We start from the raw sequence: 24,029 nt of genomic DNA, 5'->3' as shown, positions 1-24,029 counted from the left end.
CTTAGCAGGTACATTAAGTTTAGCGACTAGCAAAATTCTCCATTGTCACCGTTTTTTTTGTATATAGAGCTGTCGTGCCACTTGAAGGTGATGGTGTCCATCTAGAGACCAATGCTGCTATAAACGATGAGACACCTCCGACACAGGCACCAACACCCTGGAATCAGACGTGGGTTCTGGACACTCAGGCAGAGCGGAATCCTGCAGCTCTGATTCTGACTCCGGAATCTCGGAACGCTGCAGCTCTGGTTCTTGACACTTGGGAACAACAGGTTCAGGGAGTGCAGGACTCCCTGGCTCCAGACTCTCTAGCTCAGGCTCTGGATGCTTGGGATGCTCAGGATTCTGCAACTCAGGCTCTGGACCTGAGGGTCGCTGCAGCTCTGGACACTTAGGACATTCTGGCTTGGGCTCATGCGGAGTGTGACCCCTCTGGCTTGGACTCAGGACACACTCACATGAACAGCTGCATTTGACGGACATTTTTTTATAAGATGTGTATGACTTACAGAGAAGTTTAAAAGAGAAACTATATAAAAATGCACTCCACTCCAAAAATATTGGAACAATGAGGCCAGTGCTTTTATTTTTGCTGCAGACTGAAAACATATAGGATTGGCATTAAACAATGAATATGAAACATGATCAACATGCCAGCTCTTTTTTTTCCCAGATAGCACCTGTTGTCTGAATCCACCCATTTGTCTTGTCAGGAACATTTGACTGACAGATGTGCTTTGTGGACCAGATGTGTCCTGTTACAGTGATAATTCAAACAAATAGCACCAAATGTCTACAGTCAGTCTCAGATTTGGGTTTTGTGTGTGCAAACTGTGCTTTTATAGCTTTTATAGCGAGTAATAAACATGAAAACCAGAGAGCTCTCTGTGGGTGAAAAACAAGCAATTGTGAAGCTGAGAGAAGATCAAAAATCAATCAGAGCCATTGCACAACAGTTTGGAGCATCCTGACGAAGAAAGTCATCATGGGTGTGCTAAGTAACAGATGTCAAACAGGTATACCAAGGAAAAGAAAAGCAGTTGATGACAAAAACATTCTAAGTGCTGTAAAGAAAGACACTAAAACAACTGTTATTGACGTCAGCAACAACCTCCATAATAATATGGCTGTTGGATTTTTCAGTCGATCTGTGTGAAAATAATGTGTTAAATAGAATACAGCTGTACAATCATCATTGTACACAAGTACATATTTAAATAAAAGCACAATTGTTTTGCTGACATTGATTTCCTTTGTTCTCATTTCTTATTAGTCCAGCTGGTCAAAGTGAGCATTGCTGCAGAATCATGAAACTTTTGTATCGGCCGTTAAAAAGCTGAAACACAGACGGAGTTGTTGAATTTCACATGAGTAGGATTTGTGTCTTTATCCTCCTGTTTTGACCGATCAACTTTCTCTGTTCGTCTCGTGACCTAAAGAAGGAAAAGTACAAAGCAGAATTCAGCACCTGTCATCAGTCTGTTGCTTTTGATACCTTTTCCCTGCAGCACGTACCCTGTCTTTGACAAGTTTGAATAGCTGATAGGAAAGAGTGTCTTCTTTCATTAGTGTAAGCCTCGGGTCCACCGTCTCCCTCAAACCTCCTGAAATGATCAGCAGAAGAACAAAAAAAATGTCATTATGGAATAATTACACAACGAGGTCATATTTCTGTACAAGTAATACAGGTAACCAATGGCAAAATCATTTTTTTTACCTGTCAGGAGACTGATAATGACTCCAACAATAACAGATGTTAGACATCCAATGACAACGAAGTAAAGGTAGGACGGAGTGTGCCAGTAAAGCGAACGTCTGGTGGTGAGAGAAATTAGCACATATCAGCCTGTGCCAAATTTTCTTGTTAATGTAATTACATCATATTATTGAAGCCTCAAAGGAATCTGTACATATGAGAAATGTATTCAACGTGCCCATCAATGAGGCTGCAGCACCACTGTGAGCTTGGCTACAAAGCAATGTTTTCCACAAGGAAAATTTACATCTTTTTAGCAATTGCCAGTTTTAATCTTCAATGAGAACCTAACTGGATGTCTAATGGTGTCATGGTCCTGGGTCTTGTGTTTTGTTTTTGTAGTTCTGTTTGAGTTTCTTCTGCCACGTTTCTTTGTTTAGATTCCAAGTTACTATTGGCTTTTGGATTTGTTTGTCTTTCAGGTTGAGCTGGTGTTTTGTATTTCCACATTACAGTCTCTCTTGTATTTATCTTTTATCTTTATGTCAAGTTCACGTGTCTCCGTGTTTGCGGCTTCCTGTCTTATTTTGATAGTGTCTTGTATCGTATGCAGTGTGTTTAGTTTTGCTTCCCCTGGCCTCGTTAGTGTGATTCTGTGCACCTGTTCTCTCCGGCTGTTTCCACTCTCCTCTCGCTGCCCCCTGTGTATTTTTTTTGTCTGTGTTTTCATTTGTCCTTTGTTGCGTCGTCATCTAGTCCAACCAAAACTAGTGATCATACCTGACTATCAATAATTATGATCATCACGTGTTGTGGAGAAACCAGAAGAGTGTTAAAGACAGTGAGCTGTGACTGCGGTGAACAGTTCTTCAAACAACACTGTTTTCTCTGTTAACATTCATGAGGCTATTTCAGTTGCTTAGTAATTGACTGCAACACAATAAACCAATGTATGTTCTAAGAAAAGATGCTATGTTTATTGTGATGACCACGCAGCTGTCTGTGGGCTTTGGTTTCAGCCAGCCTTGGGGAGGAAAAAAAAAAAAAAAGCTTGGATGTGTTTGGTTGACTTTTAAGGACTTTCTAGGAGTTTGTGTTGTCAGGTTTGTTAAACAAAACTAGAAGAATTTGGGAAGTGCCCCTCATGTCTCTTTCAAAATGGTTCATTTCAGTTTGTGCAGCTACTTTTAAAGCTTGAAAATTGCAAAGCAAATGGAGGATTACAGATTTCAGCACTCACAGTCAGCTGTCCGAGCTTGTGGTGAGGTTTCTCCTGTTTGTGAATAGATAGCCTTAATGGTTCCTCACAGTGCACAGTAAAAATAATGAGTTATAAGTGCGTGTGCCTGCTTGTTATAAATAGAAGTCGTGGTATCAAAAACATTCATTCAGCAATTACAGACCCAGCCCAAAATGACAAGTTCATTTAAAAAAAAAGGGGGAATCCTGGCACCTGTGAAATGCACAAAAACCTCGCTTTGCCACGGTCACATGATGTGGGTGTTTCAAACCAGATTACCGCACAGGGTTTTGAAACATCTGCGCTTTGAAAACTCGATACAGTGTCGAAACGTCAGTATCGAGCGTACCATCCCTAGCTAAAGGTAAGTTCATCTTGTTTTCGGGTCCTGCATTTAGGGTCCATCTCCTGCCTGCAACGCAGCTAACTGTGACAAATGGTCTCACAACCCTGCCATTTAGGAGCTTAATTTAAATCATAATAGGAATAGGAATCACAATAGGAAAGTTTGATCATGCCATCTGAATTTACACTTAACTTGCCTATTGTTCTCATAATCAATATTTTCTTAATTTATTCAAGACAGGCCCAACCAGACTTACATGTCATCAGTGTTCTGTCCTGGGGTTGTGATAATTGGGCTTGGTTCTGTTGGCAGTGCGGTAGTCCAGTTGAGACTGCTGCCAGAAGTGAAGTTACAACCCTCAGTGCTCAGCGAGAGAGGTCGGGTCATCTCAGGAGGGGAAGGGGATATCAGGGCTCCGATGGTCACGCACAGGGCTGCAGCCAACCCTGCCACGAGGCCCAACAGACCTCCCTGTGGACAAATATAAGAAGCTACATAAAATATTAAAACACTCTTACAATCAAAAATGACTGTCAGATAAATATGAATTCTGAAATATTTTTGAAAGAGGATTGAGAGGTTTTTGCATGAACATCTGATGACCACTGACATGCTAAGATTTACAATGTCTCTGTAGTTGGAAATTCTTAATGGAAATGATTCTGCTCCTAAGTAGTGCTTATGAATGTTTGATTATAAGTATGTGGAAAACAGAGTTAGTGTGTTTAGATCAGCTGTTGGGGCACATTTGGTTATTCCTTTCTGTTATAGTTTGACCCTCGTGTATATGGACCAGATTAATTTCCCCTGGTGGATGTTTGGTTGTTTAATACTTAATGGTGTTCAGTAGGATTGCAGTATGCAGTATTATAGTAGGATGGACCCTGAATAACTGTTTATCCTCCTTTTTGTTACAGGTCTCTCCTGCTGCTGTCTTCCTTGCATACTGCCAACTAAACACATCAGGACATATCCCAACCAAAGGCTGTGGATAAACTGTGAAGATTGATGCTTGCTACAAGCCAGGTCATCTGCATTTCTCTGGTGACACTGATGAATACAAAAGGGCCGGGTGTGACTTGCACACTGCCATCAAGGAAGCTAAGAGTCAATACAGACAAAGGTTGGAGTGCTATTACAACACTGCCAACACTCAACACATGTGGCTAGGACTGCAGCATATTGCAGATTATCAAAACAAGAGCATTGGAAAAATGAACTTCCACACGTTGCTGCCAGATGAACTGAATGACTTCTATGTTCTCTTTGAAGCCCTCAACACCAAGGGCGTAGGAAGGAGTTTACTATTGGGGGGACACATATCGGAAACCTGACAGATCCATAAATACACGGAGCAAAGCATAAAAAAATGCTATTTAATCTTTTACTTTCTTCCTTTTCAAATGTTTCTTGGAAAAATAGTATTGTGCACACCTATATTATTGCATATATAATTTACATATATACAGTGGCTTGCAAAAGTATTCATACCCCTTGAACTTTCCCATATTTTGTCACATTACAACTCCAAACATAAATATATTTTACTGGAATTTAATGTGAAAGACCAACACAAAGTGGTATACAAATGTGAAGTGGAAAGAAAATTATACATGATTCAAAACATTTTTTACAAATAAAAAACTGAAAAGTTAGCCACACTGGTACTAGTACAAAGGAGTATTAGGACCACATTGAGAAAAAAAATAAATTGTGCATTTTGAGAATAAATTCAAAATTTTGAGAAAAAAAAAAAAAGTCAAAATGTGCAGATTAAAGTCCTTTCAAGTCAAACAACTGCCACGACACGTCTGTTATATCCTCCAGAATGTCTTGTATTAGGAGTTAGTTAAACTATACTTTAGAATCGGTTTTAGTAACAAGGAAATGATTTCTCTTTTAGTAGATAAACACAATGTAGTGATAAGTATGAGGACGTTAAAGAGAGAGTGCAGAAAGCTGCATCTGTTCCGAAGGAAAAACCACACAAACTGGCAAAGGTTAGATGGAAGGATGGCTGCACCTTCGTACAGTACAGAGGGGACATGTAGAACCACAAGACACAATAACACAGCTGATCACGTTGTTTCTCCCCAAGGCATTTTGTAGAGAGTATAGCAGCTGTGGCCGTTATTTGACTTGAAATGACGACTTCGACGATTTTAACTTTATTCTCTAATATTATGCTGATCGTTTGTGGAAGAAACCACCTCCTTTGATTTAACAACCTCGAAAGAAACAGGTACATCTGAAGTAGCAGCAACAGGAGTATTCTTAGCTTGCCTTTTTTCCGCAAAATGTCTTCCAACTTCAACAAAATCAGTATTACATTTTGTTATGCGTCCAAACCAGTCAATATGAGATTGTTGCTCATCTTTAGGAATCAATACAATTAATGAATCATGAGCTGCTTTTGCATTTTCGTACAGATTATTCAGTTTTTCCAAGTGAAGCTGCACCTTTTTTGCATTATCATTTTTCATCAGTTGTTTAACGTCACGTGTTAACCCTTTAATTCTGTTCACGTGAGCTTGTTGCTCTTTCTGTAAAGTTTCCATTTTATAAGAAAGCTCTTTGGCCGTCAGTTTTGCAGATCTTTTTTCTTCCAGCTCATGTTCGGTGTCTTTTATTTCACTCATTGTCACTTTCTCACATGCGTCAAACACAGCTTCAGATGATTTCACAGAGCTTGAAAGACCAATCACAGTCAATGCTTTTCTTCCTTGCAGCATCCACATGGCGTCACAAGCCGTCATACTCAGAGCAATTACTCCAGCTTGCCAAATCAAGCATAGCTGCGCACCCAACACAAGCCAACTAATGTCCCCAATGGACAAGCGATGACACTTCCAAACTGTGTTCAAAACTTCCAGCAATACACAGAGTGAATCAGCATCTGGGGTGGCTGTAGCTCAGTAGGTAGAGCAGGTGACCTACTGATTGGAAGGTCAGTGGTTCAATTCCTGGCTACTGCAGGCTGCGTGCCAATGTATCCTTGGGCAAGATACTTAACCCCAAGTTGCTCTCCGACCGTTCCGTCGGAGTATGAACGTGAGTGAATGTTAGACGATTAAAGCACTTAGCTTAATTAATTAATCATGGAAGTGCTTGTATGAATGCGTGTGCATGGGGTGAATGTGTTGTGTAAGCGCTTTGAGTGCTCATATCTGAGTAGAAAAGCGCTATATAAGAACTAGTCCATTTACCATTTTACCATCTCCTACTGCTTCTGATGGGCCGTGTTCCTTCGTTCATTGATCAGCTGCAGCATTTCCAATAACTCCGTTAAGAAGAGCATCCAAACGTGTCAAAAATCATCCGATCCACAGCGTTACCCCTCCAAAATCTCCATCCACAAATCCTCTTCATTGTTTTGATGCATGCGGTTAAACACCGTTCGCCTCTTTTTGTTGACTAATTGTAGCGACTTGGATCCCTAATTATAGCCTCTGCTGCCTGAGTAGGTTTTGTACTGTGACGCATCTCCAATAAGCCACGACAAGTTCCATTAGTGTTTTGTATATTGATTTTAAAACGTAAACAAATACATCATTGTGAAATAACGTTCAAAATGATAGTGGTTAGGGATGAAGGTCAACAGAAAGTTTGCCAAAAAAACCCTCACCCTACAACCTGTCCGCTACGCCTGAATCAGGTAAGTAACATAAGACCACACCCCTAAGCAATCACCTGAGGTGTAGAAAAAATCTGAACACCTGTGCCACCATAACGTATAAACATTCACTTTGGCTCCTACAATAAGAAAAATGTTCTCTGCATTGCTATATTATACCATTATATGAACTGTGGATGAATTAAATGTACAATCGTGCATTTTTTTCTTTTTAAGGGCTCCCGTTGGCCTGTGGACCACACTTTGAGAACCCCGGAGTTGCATATTTTCAAATGAAAACACCAAAATGAGGATGGACTTACTTTGGAGTTGGCAAATGGACAGAGGACACCCAAACTGAACAGGCCAAGTAAAGGACCTCCAATGACCCCACCAATGACAGACACTGCCTGTTTAAAGAGACATCTGCAGTTTTTCCTCAAGAACACTTCAAAAATGGTCTCATTTACTGAGGTGAAAAAAAAAACACTGCATATAATGAACATGCTTTCCAATAAACAACAATCGTAGTTTTGTTTGCCTAAAATCCTTGACAGTCATCTATTAACAGATCTCCTCTACCTGCATCATATGTCCCATGAGTGATGCCAGCCCAGCCATGGCAATGCATACAACTCCAAAAAATAAACCTGCAACAACATTGCATCACAAATTGACATATTTAATGATTGCCAACCACATCCACATACTAGTGTTCAAATTATTCTAATAATCTAACATGCAGCTACTGAAACCAAACAATATGAAACATGTTATTTACTCAGCCCTTTGGAGATTAGGAGAAGCTTTTTCTCAGACAGGTTAGTGCATGGCTTGATCAGGTCCTCTACAGTCACTGCAGCCAGTGCATTGATTGAGGTAGAAACTGTGCTGGAGATGAAATGATAGTAAAAACAAAATGAACCATGATTACTTTGGAGTGATGGACACTACCTGACACTTCACAGCTTTAAATGCTACTTGCATCAGTGGGATCTAATGAAAGAAATATAAGAAATACTACTGTACGAACCTCAGAGAGGCACTATATACTGCTGCAAAAAAAAGTCCTGGAAGGCCTCGGTGGTCGGCCAAGATGTCCATCACCAAATAAGGCAACAGCTGTAAAGAGAGAAGATACAAGTTCTTTGAAGATCACAAAAAAGAACACATAAATAAAAACTCTTGGTATGTCCTGTGGTTTCTTTGTTCATGTTTATACCTGATCAGAAGAAGAAACTTGTCCAGCTGTCCATGGGTCACAGTCCTTATAGAATGAGTAAATACATAATCCTGAAAGCACTGACGATGTTAGGGTGCAAGTAAGGCCTAATGCATTGATGAACAGAGCTCTGAGAAAAAACACAATATCATGACTGCATGAAATACACATACAAAATCATAACCAGGTTTCTGTAAGGCAGAATAAATCAATATGTTGATCAATTATTAAACTGCTTTAATGTTTCTAATCTGAACTAAGATCAGCTTCACTGAAAGATGATGGCTGTCTGACAGCCACAGCAGAGATGTTTCACTGAGTTACTGTTAAAGGTCAGAGGTTAGTTCGATTTCATATTTAGCTGGAAACATTCAGAGCAGCTTTCCAAGTCTGTAATGAACGTGAAGTTTTACCAATGAAGGCATAAAAATTCTAATGAATGTCTCAGCTTTAAAGGTTTTAAATATTTAGTACAGTTTGGGAGGATGTGACATTTTAATTAAAGAATGCAGATCGTGTCGGGAAAATGAAGCCATTATGAACAGAACACTGGATGAGCTGGAAAATGACTGGAGACTGAACTGGATCTGGACCTTATTTGAATCCGTGATCCTGATCTGTCTGGATCCTCCTGCTGTGTAGGTGGACTTGGACACAGTTTGCGGATCCGTTATAGAGCCCATGATCATGATTTAGGTGATTTTCAGTGGAAAATATGTCGAGCAGACACCATAGATGTGAATGCGGTAGTGTCATACATTATATCGGTTTTGTTTTTATGAGGGACCTTGACTATTAGACTAACATTAAGTCTAAATAAAAAGGTTCCGGCCTGGTTGTTTTTTCACCGGGTGCTCCGACATCCTCACACAGTGCAACTTGCATATATGTAAGAAGCAGCTATATGCTATCTTGGAAAATTTCTAAGTTTGTGATGGTATGAAAAACACAACTGTTAAATACTGCCAAACACTGTAAGGGTTAATAAGAAATGTTGAGTTTCAGTGAAAAGTTTCATAGCATGTTCAAAGTTTAATCCATTAATTGATAAATTCCTTTGAGTGACTCACAGTCTGGCATTTGTCACGCTCTTGCAGGAGTTGTATCTCTGAACCTGAGCTTGGTTGGTCCCATAGGTGGCGCTCCAACCAAATGTTCCTCCGATGACTAGAGTCCAAAAAGTGTGTCTTCTCAGAGGGTTTATGTCAAAGCTGGGATTACACAATAGCAGGATGATTTCAGTATAAAAGACTCACACACACACACACACACACACACACACACACACACAAACACACTCACTCCACAAAGTTGATTCTTCCTCCTTCTTGGGCATCTGACAAGATGGTGGAGATTCCTCCTTTTAAGATCACAGACTTGATTATAACAGACATGTAGCCTGCAAACATTATTCCAATCTAGGAGAAAAATGAGACGTGTTTGGTTTGGTTGACAGATCTAAATTCTACAACTATTTTGACAGATTTTGGATCCAATGACCAAATTGATCCTAATTTACATGGATACTGCAGTGATTCAGTACATTGGTGAAATGTGATTGTGGTGTAGATAAAAATATACTGAAAACTGATTTCAATTCAGTTTTAGTTAAAAAGCCCAATTCACTTCAAAGGTCACCTCAAGGTACTTTATACTTTAAGGTAAAGATATTACAGTATTAGAAAGAAAACCCTAAAATCAGATGATCCCCTGTGAGCAAGCACTTGGTGACTGTGGGAAGGAAGAACTCCATTTTAGCAGGAAGAAACCTCCAGCAGAACCAACCTCAAGGATGGGCAGCCCTGTGCAACGACCATTTGAAGGGCAAATAACAATTCTATAGGTTTCACATTTGTGTCCTCAATTCAAACAGCAATGTTGTACCAATGTTGTACCAATGTTGTACCATTACCACATCTCATTGTGTATTTTTTTCCATCCAGAGCCCTACCTGGACAGCATCTGTCCACACCACTGCTTTCAGGCCACCCTGTAACAAACACCACAAAACAGGACACATCTGTGTCAACGTTACGATGTTCTGTGAAATATGCATATGATCATTAACTCAACATATTCTGTAGCAGAATTTTTCCAAAAAGCATTGTTAGTAAATACAGTTCATCACTGCATCCATAAATAACTGTAACATAGTTAGAAAAGTATAGAAATAGGGCTGAAACCTCTGGGTATAAGTGCATTTAGGCCCCGTTTACCATGGCACCGTGGCAACGGGTAAATAAAGAGCTGAGCCTCCATTTTAATGTGATGGATGGAGGATCGCACGTGTCAGTGTGGAGCATGACGAGTCACTTTAATCAGCCTGATCCACTCTGTCATCATCAAAGACAGAATCAAACTGTATTATAAAATAAATGATTTCTTTTATAATGTCAGCTGTCACCATTTTTTATGATATCTTTAATTTCCGTGACGGAATCTTCCTAAAGGGATTAATAAAGTTTAATCTAATCTAATCTATTTCTAAATCTAAATCAATCTAAATCAATCTAAATCTAATTCTAAATCTAAATCAATCTAAATCTAATCTAATCTAATCTTTATACAATTTGAATATTAATCACATGAAACTGTATCCTAATTTTACATTTGATTTTAAAAATCTAATTATTTAGCTGCAGCCTGGTGGACAGAGTGCAGGAGCTAGAAAGTGAAGATAAAAATGTGGAGAAACATTACTGACACGCCTGTGTGTTAGAGACTGAGACAGCAGCAGACCCCGGGGGCGGAGCTGACTTCAGGTCAGTTTGTTACTTAATAAAAACTGTTGTTTATGACAGTTCAGTTTATGACCATTTAATTATTCAGTAAAAATGGAATCTATTGATGGAATAGCAGCCTCATTTTTTTACGTGAGAATTTCATTATTTCTGCCATTACTGGATAAAAACGAGAAATGAGATTTACTGAAAAACTATTTAAATGTTTCCAGTTTAACTGTTTCTAATCTGATTTAAGATCAGCTTCACTGATAAATGATGGCTGTCTGATAGCCACAGCAGAGATTTTTCACTATGTTACTGTTAAAGGTAAGAGGTCAGTCATAGTTTCATATTTAGCTGGAAACAGTCAGAGCAGTTTTCCAAGTCTGTAATGAATGTAAAGAATGTAAAGTAAAGGCATAAAAATTCTAATGAATGTCTCAGCTTTATAGGTTTTAAATATGTCAGTACAGTTTGGGAGGATGAGCCATTTTAATTATTGAATTCAGATCGTGTCAGGAAAATGAAGACATTATGAATAGATCCGGACTGGATGAGCTGGAAAATGACTGGAGACTGAACTGGATCTGGGCCTTATCTGAATCCTTGATCCTGATCCGTTTGGATCCTCCGGTTGTGCGGGTGGACTTGGACACAGTTTGCGGATCCGTTATAGAGCCTATGATCACCGATTTAGGTGATTTTCATTGGAAAAATATGTCAAACTTCATACTCTGAAGTTCAGACAGAATTTCACTTTGAATCCATTTAGTTCAGTTTAAAGTCTTAAAATCATTTCAGCCTCGTCTTCACTCAAACATTCCCATCATCTCCAAGATCCAGATATTTTTCCATCACTAACTTTTTACAACACAACATCGATTATTGATCAGTGTGTTCTGCCTCTAAAGCTTCACACAGATCAGTGTGATGTAACAGTGATGCTACAGTAACTACAGTAAATGTTTCAGAGGAACTGACTGACAGTTTGACAGCTGCAGCTGCCGGGAGGGGCTCAGAGTAGAGCCCCTCCCGGATGGCCACACTCCTCACCTTATCTCTAAGGGAGAGGCCAGCCATCCTTCCAAGGAAACTCATTTCTGCCACTTGTATTCGTCTATGCCAGGGGAGAAACTCAGTTTGTTGGATAAAACCTGACAGCGAGCAGGTTAGTTTCACAGTCTGTTACCCTGATAACAGACTCAAAGTTGGAGCTAAGTCTCCTTCTGGAACAGTTTTCCTCATTTTAGGGTTAATAAACCCAGAGTTTTTAGCTAAACCTGCTTTCTGGAATAGGGCCCTGGTTTCTAAGCTTCCAAATATTTGCAGTGGTATAAAAACAAGAGGTGATGCAACACATTGTGCAGCCGTTCTGTTCTGTCCCAACTTTTGACATGTAATGATATGAAGGCAAATTAAAAAGTGAATGTTTTACTAACCAGTGTGCAATAAAGAGTGCAAAGCATGGCTGTTGAAATAATTCCACCCCACAGGTTCATACCAGTCACTGCAGAGAGAGAGGAAAACTGTTAACTGGGTAACTTCAAAGTAGACTTCATGCGAGAATCCTTCATGAATCTGAGTGCTGTAAACTTGAACCAACATACCTTGGTTCAAAGCAAGAGCTGGAGCATAAATTACAAGTCCAGTGTAGAGCAACTGTGACACAAAGAGATCAGAACTGACAAAAAAAAAAAATGGCTCTCTGGTGACACTAATGTTGTTTTATCTGCAGAAGTCAAAGTAAGGACTGAATGATTGGCTTCTTACTGCATTAATACAGAAGATCATTGTTCCCATCAGACGGGTTGCTCTGTTGAAACGCAGCTCCAGATACTTGGCAGAGACAAGACAGAGAAAGGTGCATATTGTTACTCATTGCTGAATGACTCCCATTTGTTATACACAAGTGCAGCTCAGACAGCATGGTTTTCTAATCTCTGCTGGGTGAGAGTCATCACACTTCCAGTCACCCCCCCAATTAAGAGGCAAAGCTAGTACTTTATTCATTTATTGGCAAGTGCAGCCTACCCAACAACTTATAATATGGTTAAAATAAACTCCCACAGTAACCTGCCACAGCAGCTGCACACTACATACATACAGTATATTAATCCAGTAACATCTAATGGGATAAACACTTTTCAGCTGTTTCCTGTGCAATCTGAAAACAAAACCATACTTACCTCATATGTGCTGTTGATGGCCAGTCTGTAGAAGACTGGGAGAAAGACCTCCGATATGAACACCACCATTATTACATAGGAAATACAAAGATAGCCAAATATGGCTCCATAGCGATACACCTACAGTCAAATTTACAAAGAATTTTTTTTTTTATGGAAACACAAAGCAACAAAACAGTGACAAATAAAGAACAAAGACACATAATACAGGCTACAATGTTTCTTTACTAGCTGCCAAAGTCAGACAGGTGGAACCTTGTTAGAGTGCATTTGAAACACTGATGCTGTGAGTGAATGAGCTTTTTGAGCAAAACCATGAAAGCTACTGAATGCTACTGAATGCTAGTGAGTAACATGCAAGCTTTAAATACATTTTTATTTAAATCATTTAGCTGAGTTCACCAGTCCTCTAATGCACAAGTCTTACATAATTTTTTACACACTATGTAAAATTCAAAATTAAGCACTGAATGAATGTTTTTGTGCTCAGTAAGCTGAGTTAGGCTGAGTTTAAGTCCAGGACAGTCCTGATGTGTTACCTCAGCTGGGTTGGACAGCACTGTGACCGATGACATGAAGCTGGCAGTCAGAGACAGGGAGACAGGCAGGGCACTGAGTTTTCGGCCCCCAGTTAAAAAGTCTCTGGAGGTTCCATGGCTTCTGCTTTTCCAGGCATAATAAAACCCAATACCAGCAGACACGAGCAGAACAACAGCAAACACCACATAGTCCGCTGCCGCAAGCAAATCAGAGTTCCCGGACATTTTGTCAGTACTCAGAGCAAAACGTAAATAAATCTCTTGGCTGTTCAAGCTGTTTAGGAGTCAGTGCTCTGCAGGTCAGTGGAAAGGTGGTTGCACAACCTTCAGCTATGTAGAAAGATAACAGTTAAATTGTCTATTTAAGGAATGCATGTGCACGTGACATACAAAGTTAATGAATAAAGAGCCTGTCATCTTTCTTGGACTGTGTTCGCCTCCACCCATGTAGATCAGACTGGCTGATGCACTTGAGTGTCAGATCACTGAACATGAGTTTGTCTTGAGAGTTTATGTTTACATTTCATATCTCCAAGGTGGTATAGCTTTGCTAAGCCATGATATGATAGTATGTCTTCTTCTTCTTTCCTCTCTTTCATATCATGTTAAGGTTTTAATAAATGGTCAGTTATTGCATCTGACCCACACTGATGATTGTTTAGCCATTTAATCCTTGTGCTTCTCCATTAAAAGTCAGTTTATATGCTATAAAACAGTTTCACCTATTTAAAAAAAAAAAAATGCTGTCATGAAATATGATTTTTCACTGTGGCTGAGTTGCATCTTCAAACCAGCATCAATCCTCATCATCACTCCAGTTCTAAGGCTCAAGCCAGCTTTAAAAAAATGCACATAAAAATTTTTTTTTCCATAAAAACATATGGATCATATGTACATTTCCCATCTAATCTGGATCTATTCATAATTTATTCATTTATGCATGCTTTATTTAAAATGGCCCATCCTCCCAAAATATGAAACTATTACTGAACTCTATTAACAGTGAGACAGTAAAACATCTCTGCTATGGCTGTAAGAGAGCTGTCATCTGTCAGTGAAGGCTGCGATCAGATCAGATTAGAAACAGTTGAACTGGGAAACAAAGCAGAGTTCTTATCCATGCATCCATCCAGAAAAGAAATTTTAATGTGCATTTAAAGCTAACTTGAACCTTAGAATCAGAGCGATGATCAGAACTGATCAGCCACAGTGAAAAATCATATTTCATAACAGCTTTTTTTTTTTTGTTTTATGGGTGAGACTGTTTTATAGCCTATAGGATGACTTTTAATGGAGAAACACAAGTGTTAAATGGCTAAACAACTGTAATTAGGACACCACAACCGTCAGTGTGAGTTAAATGCAATAATTGACCGTTTATTAAAACCTTAACATGATATCAAAAAGAGGAAAGAACAAGAAGACATACTGACATATCATGGCTTAGTGAAGCTGTACCGCCTTGGAGATATGAAATGCAAACATAATGTAATCGCCAGTAAAAGTGTGCTAACTCTCAAGACAAACACATATTCAGTGATCTGACACTCAAGTGCATCAACCAGTCTGATCTCCATGGGTGGAGGCGAACAAAGCACAGTCCTAGAAAGATGACAGAGAGCAAAAGGCAACCCTACACAAGGCTTTTTATGCATTTAGTTATTACCTAATCATATGTATGTGCATCTGTTTAGGCTCTTTCTTCATTAACTTTGCATGTCATCCTAACCTTCTGAATAGGCACCTGAGCGTGCACACATAAAATATCTAACAGACAGTTTGTACCTGGAGTACCAGGAAGTGATGGAACCGCCGGTCCCGTAATCTGCAGAGTCTGCAGTGTTGGTAATCCTGGTTAATTTTATGGACATACTCATCTGTACAAGTTATCCTTTGCACAGCATGTTCTGATTGTATTCTATGACCATGGTTGATAGAGAACTGCTTTCTATAAATGATTCCATGCTTGTTATTGTTCTTTGTCACAGAACATGCAGACTGTGTAGATTGTGTAGATTGATTTATTTTAGATTTTCGTAACAATATAGAGGTAATAAATTAAATGAGATTAATGAAGTATTAGAAAGAGAAATAAAAGGTAAAAAGGGGAAAAAAAGGGAAAAACAATGTGAAGTTGACATTGTGAGGTTACTGAAGCATCTGTCGGCAGAGGGACACAAAGACAGTTTTTCTAAACTGCAGTTTGTAAAACAGCAGGTTACTTTTTTTGGGTCATGTGATCAGAGTTGAGGGCAGATCCCTCCCAAGCCAGCATGTTGAAGCAATTCAAAACAAACCGATACCTGTAACAAAGAAGCAAATATTGTTATTGTTATTTCTAGGAATGTTCTCGCACATTTGTCGCACATTTTTCCCCAACCATGCTGTTTAGAAGCACCACATAGTGCTACTGTGCAAAGGAAGCAGTCACAGTCATGTAATGGTGCAGGCTGAGCAAGCTTTTGTTGATTTAAAGCTGCCTCTCCAGGCTGCACCCACCTTGGATCCACCAGACCTGCCACTCAGACAGGCTGTATGACTTCTGTTTTGTTACAGGATGATGCAGGGAGACAACAACCCGTGGCCTTATTATTAAGAAAAGGTAGATCCGGTCTTAGCAGGACTGCCCTGCTGTGCATGTGCTATTGCTGCAGCTGACAAGGCCGTGATGACCTTACATGATACTGTCGATTACTCTAATCTAGCCTTGCTTGTTCCCTAGTTTTTTTTATTCTTTTAGAGCAGAAGATGTCACTTCCGTTGACAGCACACTTGACTAATCCTGATCTTGTTCTCTTTGTAGATGGTTGAGCATCTCCCCATCCAGCCACTGGTCAGAATCAAGTGGGCGATGCAGTAGCCACACAATATGAAGTCTAAAATCTGGTTCTCTGCCTTTTCATTACTCAGATCATTACTTTACTTAACAATGCTTCTTGGCAATCTTATTCTGTTGTTGTGTGATGATAAAACTGCAATCATGATATTTTTAGTGTTTCTGAGGAGCAGAACTGGTCTCATCCGCTCTATTTTGGGGTAGGGAGGCATGTAAAACACATGCAATCTTAAGCTGCACTGACCCTTTAAAACCTTTAAGTTTACTTTGAAGCACCACACAATTCTTTGATGATTAAATAGTAAAACCTTTGGATTTATACCCATCTGAAATTAAAGATTAAGAGAAATCATCTTGTATTTTCTAATTTAACGTTACTGGGTCATCATATTCCTTTCAGATTGCAGCTTTTTCATCAAAACAGAAAAAAATAGTCATAAAAATCTGAAAGTGTCAAATTGATGTATTGTGTTAATTTTAGATCTCCTTAGTGACTGTTATATACACCTAATGGTGGCTCTGCCCCACAAGAACGTGTTACATGCTTTCTGTATGTCACACAGTGATGGCCTTGATTGAACCTGGTCAAACCTCTGGGTCTGATGTTTACATGTGGGTGATCAATAGAAGAACAAAAGAGGGGGAAATGGTAGAACATTTATATTTATTTTACAGGGAGAGTAAACATTGATCAACATTACTTTAAATGTGCCAGTGTTAGCCAGATGGCTAATTTTCAACTGCAGTCTCTGGGCAAGATGTGAATTGCCAACCTATAGAACAACATACAAGTTTTAAATAAGCTGGGACATACAAAGGATGAAGCACAGAAAAGCATGTAGCAGACAATCAACACAATCATGCAACAATAACTCATACAACAGTAGGCATGCTAGTAGAAGGTAAGCAGAATTAGGTCTTGAAGGCAGGTGAGAAGGAGGTCAGGTGAGCAGAACATAAGCACACATGAAACCAGCAGACAAGGTTTTGGAAGGAGAGCTTGATTTTAATGGAGAAGGATGACAGGTAAAGTACTTGTTGACACAGATCTGGTGAATCTAATGCTTGTATTTTAAAAATCCATAAAGGTGGTGAGGCTAAGCCATGTAGAATTTTAAATACCAAATTCAAGTAGTTCCTGCAGTATTATAGTATCCCAACTTAGAAGTGCGTGTTTGTCCAAGATACTACAGTGGTGATGTTTGTGAGGTTTGCTAACTAGAACTTTTAGGGTTTGCTTATAAACAGAATGAATTGGTTTTAATGTTGTCTTACAGGCCTGCAACCAGCTGGTGAGACATGTTAGATGAGACATTATCGTTACATTAAAATGCAATCTTGCTGCTTCGGTGATTACACAGTGCTTTGTAAGATAAATTTGTAAGATTGTATTTAATTGAGTTACATTTAGAAAACAAGTAAAAAGGGTAAGGTCTGAGTTTAGGATTATTCCAAGATACTTTTGTGACTATTTGTAACTGCTCACGTGTGACATGTACATTTGGATCTTGTCTGCTTGATGCTCTTTTTGCAAAGAAAATAAATGTGTTTTTTTTTTCTTCATATTTAAATGTAGGCAAGAGTCTTGAAACCATTTAGATGTCTGTATCATAGTTCTTGATCTTTTTTTTCTTGGCAAAGTCTTCTTTGTTTTTACCATGTACATAGATTACAGTATCATCTACATACATTAGTACTTCGTATCCAGCACAAACAAAAGACAGATTGTTGATATATAAGCTAAACAGCAGAGGGCTCTGGACTGGTCCCTGGGGCACCCCCATGTAGCACTTGTGTCACAATCAGACAGATGTATGAGCTACTGGACCAGTTCTAGGTTCGCTGGAGCAGTGGAGCAAAGCACAGTGAAGAGACCAGAACCAGGGACCCTTAAATGGAAAGCCGGCACTTTTAATAAAACAAAAAGCATTAAACAGGAACACTTACAATTAATGTCAAATAGATCGCACTCAACTCAGAATACCAATTGAGTATGAGTAGAACCCACTCAACACAACAACAGCATGAAATATAACAGTATTCAATACAATAACTTGGATTCAGTTCAACAGTTTCAGATTAATTCAGTTCAGTTCAATAGTTCGATTCAGATTGATCCAGTTCAGTTCAATAGTTCGATTCAGATTGATCCAGTTCAGTTCAATAGTTCAATTCAGATTGATCCAGTTCAGTTCAATAGTTCAATTCAGATTGATCCAGTTCAGTTCAATAGTTCAATTCAGATCAGAAAAGGGGAAATCCGGAATCCTGCTGCCATAAAGCAGCAAGCAGAAGCACACAAAATTGTCTCACTATATGAGCAATATCAAACCGTATTCTGTCGATCCGGTTGCTGTCAGTCTTTAAGCTCGAGTCTCATGGGTCAGGCTCGCCATCCAATATCCTGTGTGTGTGTGTGCGGGTCGTCTGCAGCCACCGCACGAAGAAAAGGGAGAGAGAGATCCAGGCCTCGTCCGACACCCAGAAAGCTCTTCCCGACAACTGAAGCACACACTAAAAACCTGGCCTGCATAACAGGCCATGCAGAAAACTTAATTTACTATATAGGAATCATTACAAGAACAGAATACACTCTTTCTGCCTCCTTGTGAGAAGAGAAAGGAAAGGAAAATGGCGGCAGCTTTTTTCCTCTCGCGGCTAACATCGTTTGCAATGAAACGCACACTTAAATCTTAACATAAGCTATACACATATTCACGTTTGGTTATGCACATTAACTCAAAACACAACGTTATCATTAAAGCGATCAGTTTTCCACTTTTACCGATTAACTTCGGGGTCTCGTTTACTCCATTTGCTCGTCTAAAACACACTTTTCTCAAATACAAAAGAAACATCATGAAACTCACCAAAACTTCTCTGGTTATTGTTCTTAGGCTCTCAATAGTCACTGATTTCCCTTTGGATCAGAAAACCTCCGTATTTCCAGGGAAAATGTTCTCGATCCACACAGCTACATCACCTCTCTGGTATCGCTAACTGTTTTTTCCTCCAACACTACGCTCACAGGAAGAGGGGGGAAGGGCACGTTAAAGGGGCATACCCACAACTCACTTTTTGTTTGGTGAGCTTAATACTAATGTTTCAACCTTCTTTTACAAGTTATCTGCAACATAAATTATATAATTAAAACTTAATATTTAATGTAATTTAGTGTGACGATTTTCTATTGCATTACTGCAATATTTGTAACCTGGGTTACATCCTCCCCTCCTTTTCCCATGCACGTCCCTGTGCATGACATAATTACACTGTCAACACTCTAGATTGTGTAGGCTCATTCAAACAGTCTGTAATCACTGCACTTAAACTGTGGAATAATGATTGGACTACTGTGACCAATGGGTTCCCCAGCTCGGGATAAGTCAGTCTCTGTGCAGGTACTCTGCGTCTGGTAGATCTCCTTAAATAGTCATTGTCACAGTCTCCAGTATGATCAGTTTGTCTAGTTTCATCATGGTTTGTGTCTGGAGGAGTGCTAACTCGATCTTCCTCAGATTGGCTGTGTGTTTCATCATCTTGGCCTGGGAAAGTCCTCTCGTCAGAGTCTGTTCCAAGTGTGTCGTTCTCGACTGGATTGGTTTCTGGTGGATTTACCTCCAAAGAACTCAGTTTGTGCAAGGTGCTATCCTCTAGGCTCACATTGGGTAGGTTAGTCACAGCAGTTGCTCTTGGAGTGGTGCAATGAGGAACTACGTCTGAGGCCTGTTCAACTACAGGCACATGAGGTGGTTCAGGTGTGCTGCCAACCATAAGTGATGGACCAACCACAGGGGTATGACGGGGGTCTGCAGTTTCCACCATTATATCCCTGTAACCATAGAGGAAAGGGTAGCTATCTCCTGAATCAGATTCTCGCTCCTCTGAGTGATCTGAATTGTCAGTCCTTGAGTACTGACGAGTCTTTGGTCGCCTGGGTTTTTCCTTTACAGGGTTCTCAATTTCAGCTGAGGTAGCAGAAAGGAATCCACAAGGTAATAACAAATCACGGTGGAGAGTTCTTAATGGGCCATCTTTAGTCTCAGGCCTCACAACATAGACTGGAATGTCACCTGACTGTCTCACTACAATATACACATCTGACTCCCACTTGTCAGCCAGCTTGTTCTTGCCTCTGAGCCGAACATTTCTAACCAAAACTCTGTCACCTGCTTCCAAAGTGGATTCGACAACCTGTTTGTCAAATCTTGCTTTATTGCGATCTGCCGTTTTCCTTGCCATTTCTGTTGCTACTCTGTAGCTCTCTTCGAGGTGTGATTTCAGACTGCGAACATATTGTGAGTGTGACACAGACTGATGAGTGACTGGTAGGCCGAAGGCCAAATCAACCGGCAATCTTGGTTGCCGCCCGAACATAAGTTCATAGGGGGTGAAGCCAGTGACCTCATTTTTAGTACAGTTATAAGCATGTACTAAAGGCTTGACATATTCCCGCCAATGGCTCTTTTTCTTGTTATCAAGCGTACCCAACATATTCAACAGGGTCCTGTTGAAACGCTCAACTGGATTCCCCCTTGGATGGTATGGTGTAGTACGTATCTTTTGAATACCAGCCAACTCACAAAGTTCCTTAATCATATGCGACTCGAAGTCTGGGCCTTGATCACTATGGAGTCTTTCTGGAATACCATAATGAACAACAAAGTGCTCCCACAAACACTTGGCAACAGTCTTTGCCTTTTGGTTCGGGGTAGGTATGGCCACTGCATATTTTGTAAAGTGGTCTGTGATGACCAGAATATCTTTGGTGTTACTTGAGTCTGGCTCTAAGGTGAGAAAGTCCATGCATACAAGCTCAAGGGGGCGTGTAGCTATGATGTTCAGAAGTGGGGCAGCCTTTTCTGGTGAAACCTTGCGCCGTATGCAGCGGTCGCAAGTTTTGATTTTGCTCTCTACTTCAATGGCCATCTTAGGCCAGTAAAACCGTTTGCGAACTAGGTCTATGGTTCGCTCTACACCCATGTGTCCCATGTCATCATGCAGACTCTTTAGGACTAAGGATCTCAACTCTTCAGGCAACACTAACTGATATTGTGTTGATGCGCCCTCTTGTCGCTTTCGGTACAGTACACCATCTCTGACTATAAGTCGATTCCACTCTCTCAATAGAAGACCCAGCTCAGGGGCTTCTGTTCTGAGGGATGGTGGAGGTCTCTCCCCCGACTCCATCTGGTTGAGCACTGTTCGGATGCACACGTCATCCTGCTGTTTGCTCCTCAATTCAGATGCTGTAAAGTGAGGGATGACAGGCAAGCCACCAAGCTGCTCTTCATCCTGAAAGCTTTCTGGAATGGCTTTCGGATGGTGAGCGAGTGATAAGACTAAAGAGGTGCTAGGCACTGGCTCTTCAGGCCTATCAGCCGAGAGATGATGGACTAGATGCTTCTCACATATGGCTTTGACTGCACTTTCACTAAGATGTCTCTTTGTGAACTGCTGTATTCTTTCTAGCTCTTTCTTTGACAGCATATCATCAGGTTGGATTTCATGGGGTCGTCTGGACAGCCCATCTGCATCCTGGTTTTGCTTTCCTGCTCTGTACTGCAACTGGAAATCGAACGTTGACAGAGCTGCTAACCGTCTGTAGCTTGTAGCATCAAGCTTGGCAGAGGTGAGAATATATGTTAGCGGGTTGCTATCAGTGACAACCAGGAATGGACTGCCATAAAGGTAGTCTTGGAATTTTTCAGTTACTGCCCATTTAAGGGCAAGAAACTCCAACTTGTGGGCAGGGTACCTTGTTTCACATCTAGACAAACCCCGGCTTGCGTAGGCTATAACCCGCTTCTGGCCCTGTTGCTCCTGGTAAAGAGCGGCACCAAGACCTGAAACGCTAGCGTCTGTGTGCAGAACATAAGGCAGTTTAGGGTCAGCAAACCCTAGAACAGGAGCAGTAGTTAACTTCACAATAATGGAGTCAAATGCTTCTTGGCAAGCCAGAGTCCATCTATTCCCAAAAGAGTCTTTAGGATTGTGGTATTTCCCAGCTGCTGCATGGGCACCAGAGTGTTTTCGTGAGGGTGGGTAACCTGCAGTGAGTTCATTGAGGGGTTTCACGACCTTTGAATAGTCCTTGATGAATCTGCGGTAATAACCACAGAAGCCCAAGAATGTTCTCAACTCCTTCAGATTGTTTGGTTTTGGCCAGGTTTTTAAAGCTGCAATCTTTTCAGGATCTGTCTCAATGCCTTCTTCGGAGATAATGTGGCCTAAGTATTTCACTGAGCTCTGGAAAAACTTGCATTTTTCTGGAGACAGTTTCAGGCCATACTCCTTCAGACGGGAGAGAACCCGCAGCAGTCTTTCCTCATGCTCCTCCAATGTTGAGGAGAAGACAATGAGATCATCCAGAAAAACCAATGCTTGTTTCAAGTTCAGCTCCCCCATGCAACGCTCCATGAGCCTCTGGAAAGTGCTTGGGGCATTCGTGATCCCTTGAGGCATCCTATTGAATTCAAAGAATCCTAGGGGGCAGACAAATGCAGTTTTGTGCTTGTCTGATTCTTCCATTTCTATCTGGTAAAAACCAGATTTGAGGTCCAAAACAGAGAACCATTTGGACCCAGTCAATGCTGAAAAAGATTCCTCCAAGTTAGGCAGGGCATAAGAGTCCTTTACCGTTTGGAGATTCAGCTTTCGGTAGTCTATACAGAGTCTGACATCACCATTCTTTTTCTTGACCACCACAATTGGAGAAGAGAAGGGTGATTCAGATTCTCTGATGACTTCTGCATCAAGAAGTTGCTGTAGGTGGTTACGTACAGCCTCTATATCTTGAGGGTGGATTGGCCTTGCTCTGTGTTTAAAAGGTGTCTCATCACAAAGATTTATGTGATGTTTTATTTTATTGGTGCGGCCAAAATCGAGATCGTGGTGTGAAAACACCTCTGGCATGGAATTCAATTTGTCAGTTATTCTCTCCTTCCACTCACTGGGTATGGGAGAGTTTCCAAAGTCAAAGTTCAACTTTGATTCGTGCTCAGGATTGGCAGAAAGGACTTTGCCTTGGTCAATAGACCGAACACTCTGAATGGCATGTATTTCTGCTATCACAGTCTTTGGTGAAAGAGTAATAGCATGGTCTGACTCCTTTTTGAGGACCACTGGTATGCAGCATGGCAGTTTGGATGGCAGGGTTGCTAGCCCGTCAGTGACTAGTAAGCCGCCAGGTAGGGAGGTTGACCTTGGAGATTCGACCATCACCCACTTCCCAACATTTCGGATTCGGCAGCTTATTGACCCCTCCAAAACTGTTGTCTGACCAGCCTCAATGGTTTGAGGGTCCGTGCTACGCAGTTTCACTTCCGCCAGGCTACAGTCAGCCTGATGCCTTTTCCTGGCTTCCAAGGTCTTTAAGACCACTTTGTAGCCATAGGGAAGTAAATGATGGGTTTGGGAAGCAATGTTTGTGTACTGCTCATAAAAGACATCTAAGGCATTGGTGCCGATCAATGGTGATGAAAAACCTGGACGTACATCGGGTACGATCAGGGCTAGGGTTGGCACGTCAATGTCTGCACCCAATAAGCTCTTAGGAAACCGGACTGTTGTTTCAACGTACCCAAGATAAGGCACATTCTGACCATTTGCTCCCTCTACTTCTAGCA

At 40.6% G+C, this 24,029-nt stretch overlaps 1 protein-coding gene across 1 annotated transcript; it reads right to left on the bottom strand.

The window, feature by feature from the left end:
* Nucleotides 1–569: 569 nt before the first annotated feature.
* LOC115773337 (sodium-coupled monocarboxylate transporter 1-like) lies at nt 570–13,853 on the bottom strand. The gene is made up of 17 exons (XM_030720012.1): nt 13,566–13,853; nt 13,027–13,146; nt 12,611–12,676; nt 12,448–12,499; nt 12,280–12,347; nt 10,069–10,107; nt 9,420–9,535; nt 9,188–9,328; nt 8,118–8,247; nt 7,929–8,017; nt 7,677–7,786; nt 7,478–7,545; nt 7,219–7,305; nt 3,539–3,753; nt 1,718–1,815; nt 1,516–1,604; nt 570–1,433 (listed from the first exon to the last, which is right to left on the bottom strand). The coding sequence occupies exons 1-17, from the start codon at nt 13,788–13,790 to the stop codon at nt 1,329–1,331; spliced, it is 1,818 nt and encodes a 605-aa protein (XP_030575872.1). The 5' UTR covers nt 13,791–13,853; the 3' UTR covers nt 570–1,328.
* Nucleotides 13,854–24,029: the final 10,176 nt, after the last annotated feature.

Source organism: Archocentrus centrarchus, chromosome 23, assembly GCF_007364275.1.
Source record: "Archocentrus centrarchus isolate MPI-CPG fArcCen1 chromosome 23, fArcCen1, whole genome shotgun sequence".
Taxonomy (NCBI): Eukaryota; Metazoa; Chordata; class Actinopteri; order Cichliformes; family Cichlidae; genus Archocentrus; species Archocentrus centrarchus.
This window is presented reverse-complemented; position numbering and strand designations above follow the sequence as displayed.

Coding starts and splice junctions, on each gene's coding strand:
- LOC115773337 (XM_030720012.1), bottom strand. CDS start 13,790: ATGTCCGGGAACTCTGATTTGCTTGCGGCAGCGGACTATGTGGTGTTT. Junction 8,248..9,187: donor AGCGTGACAAATGCCAGACT/GTGAGTCACTCA, acceptor GTTTTTTCTCAG/AGCTCTGTTCATCAATGCAT. Junction 3,754..7,218: donor GTCCATTTGCCAACTCCAAA/GTAAGTCCATCC, acceptor ATTTGTCCACAG/GGAGGTCTGTTGGGCCTCGT.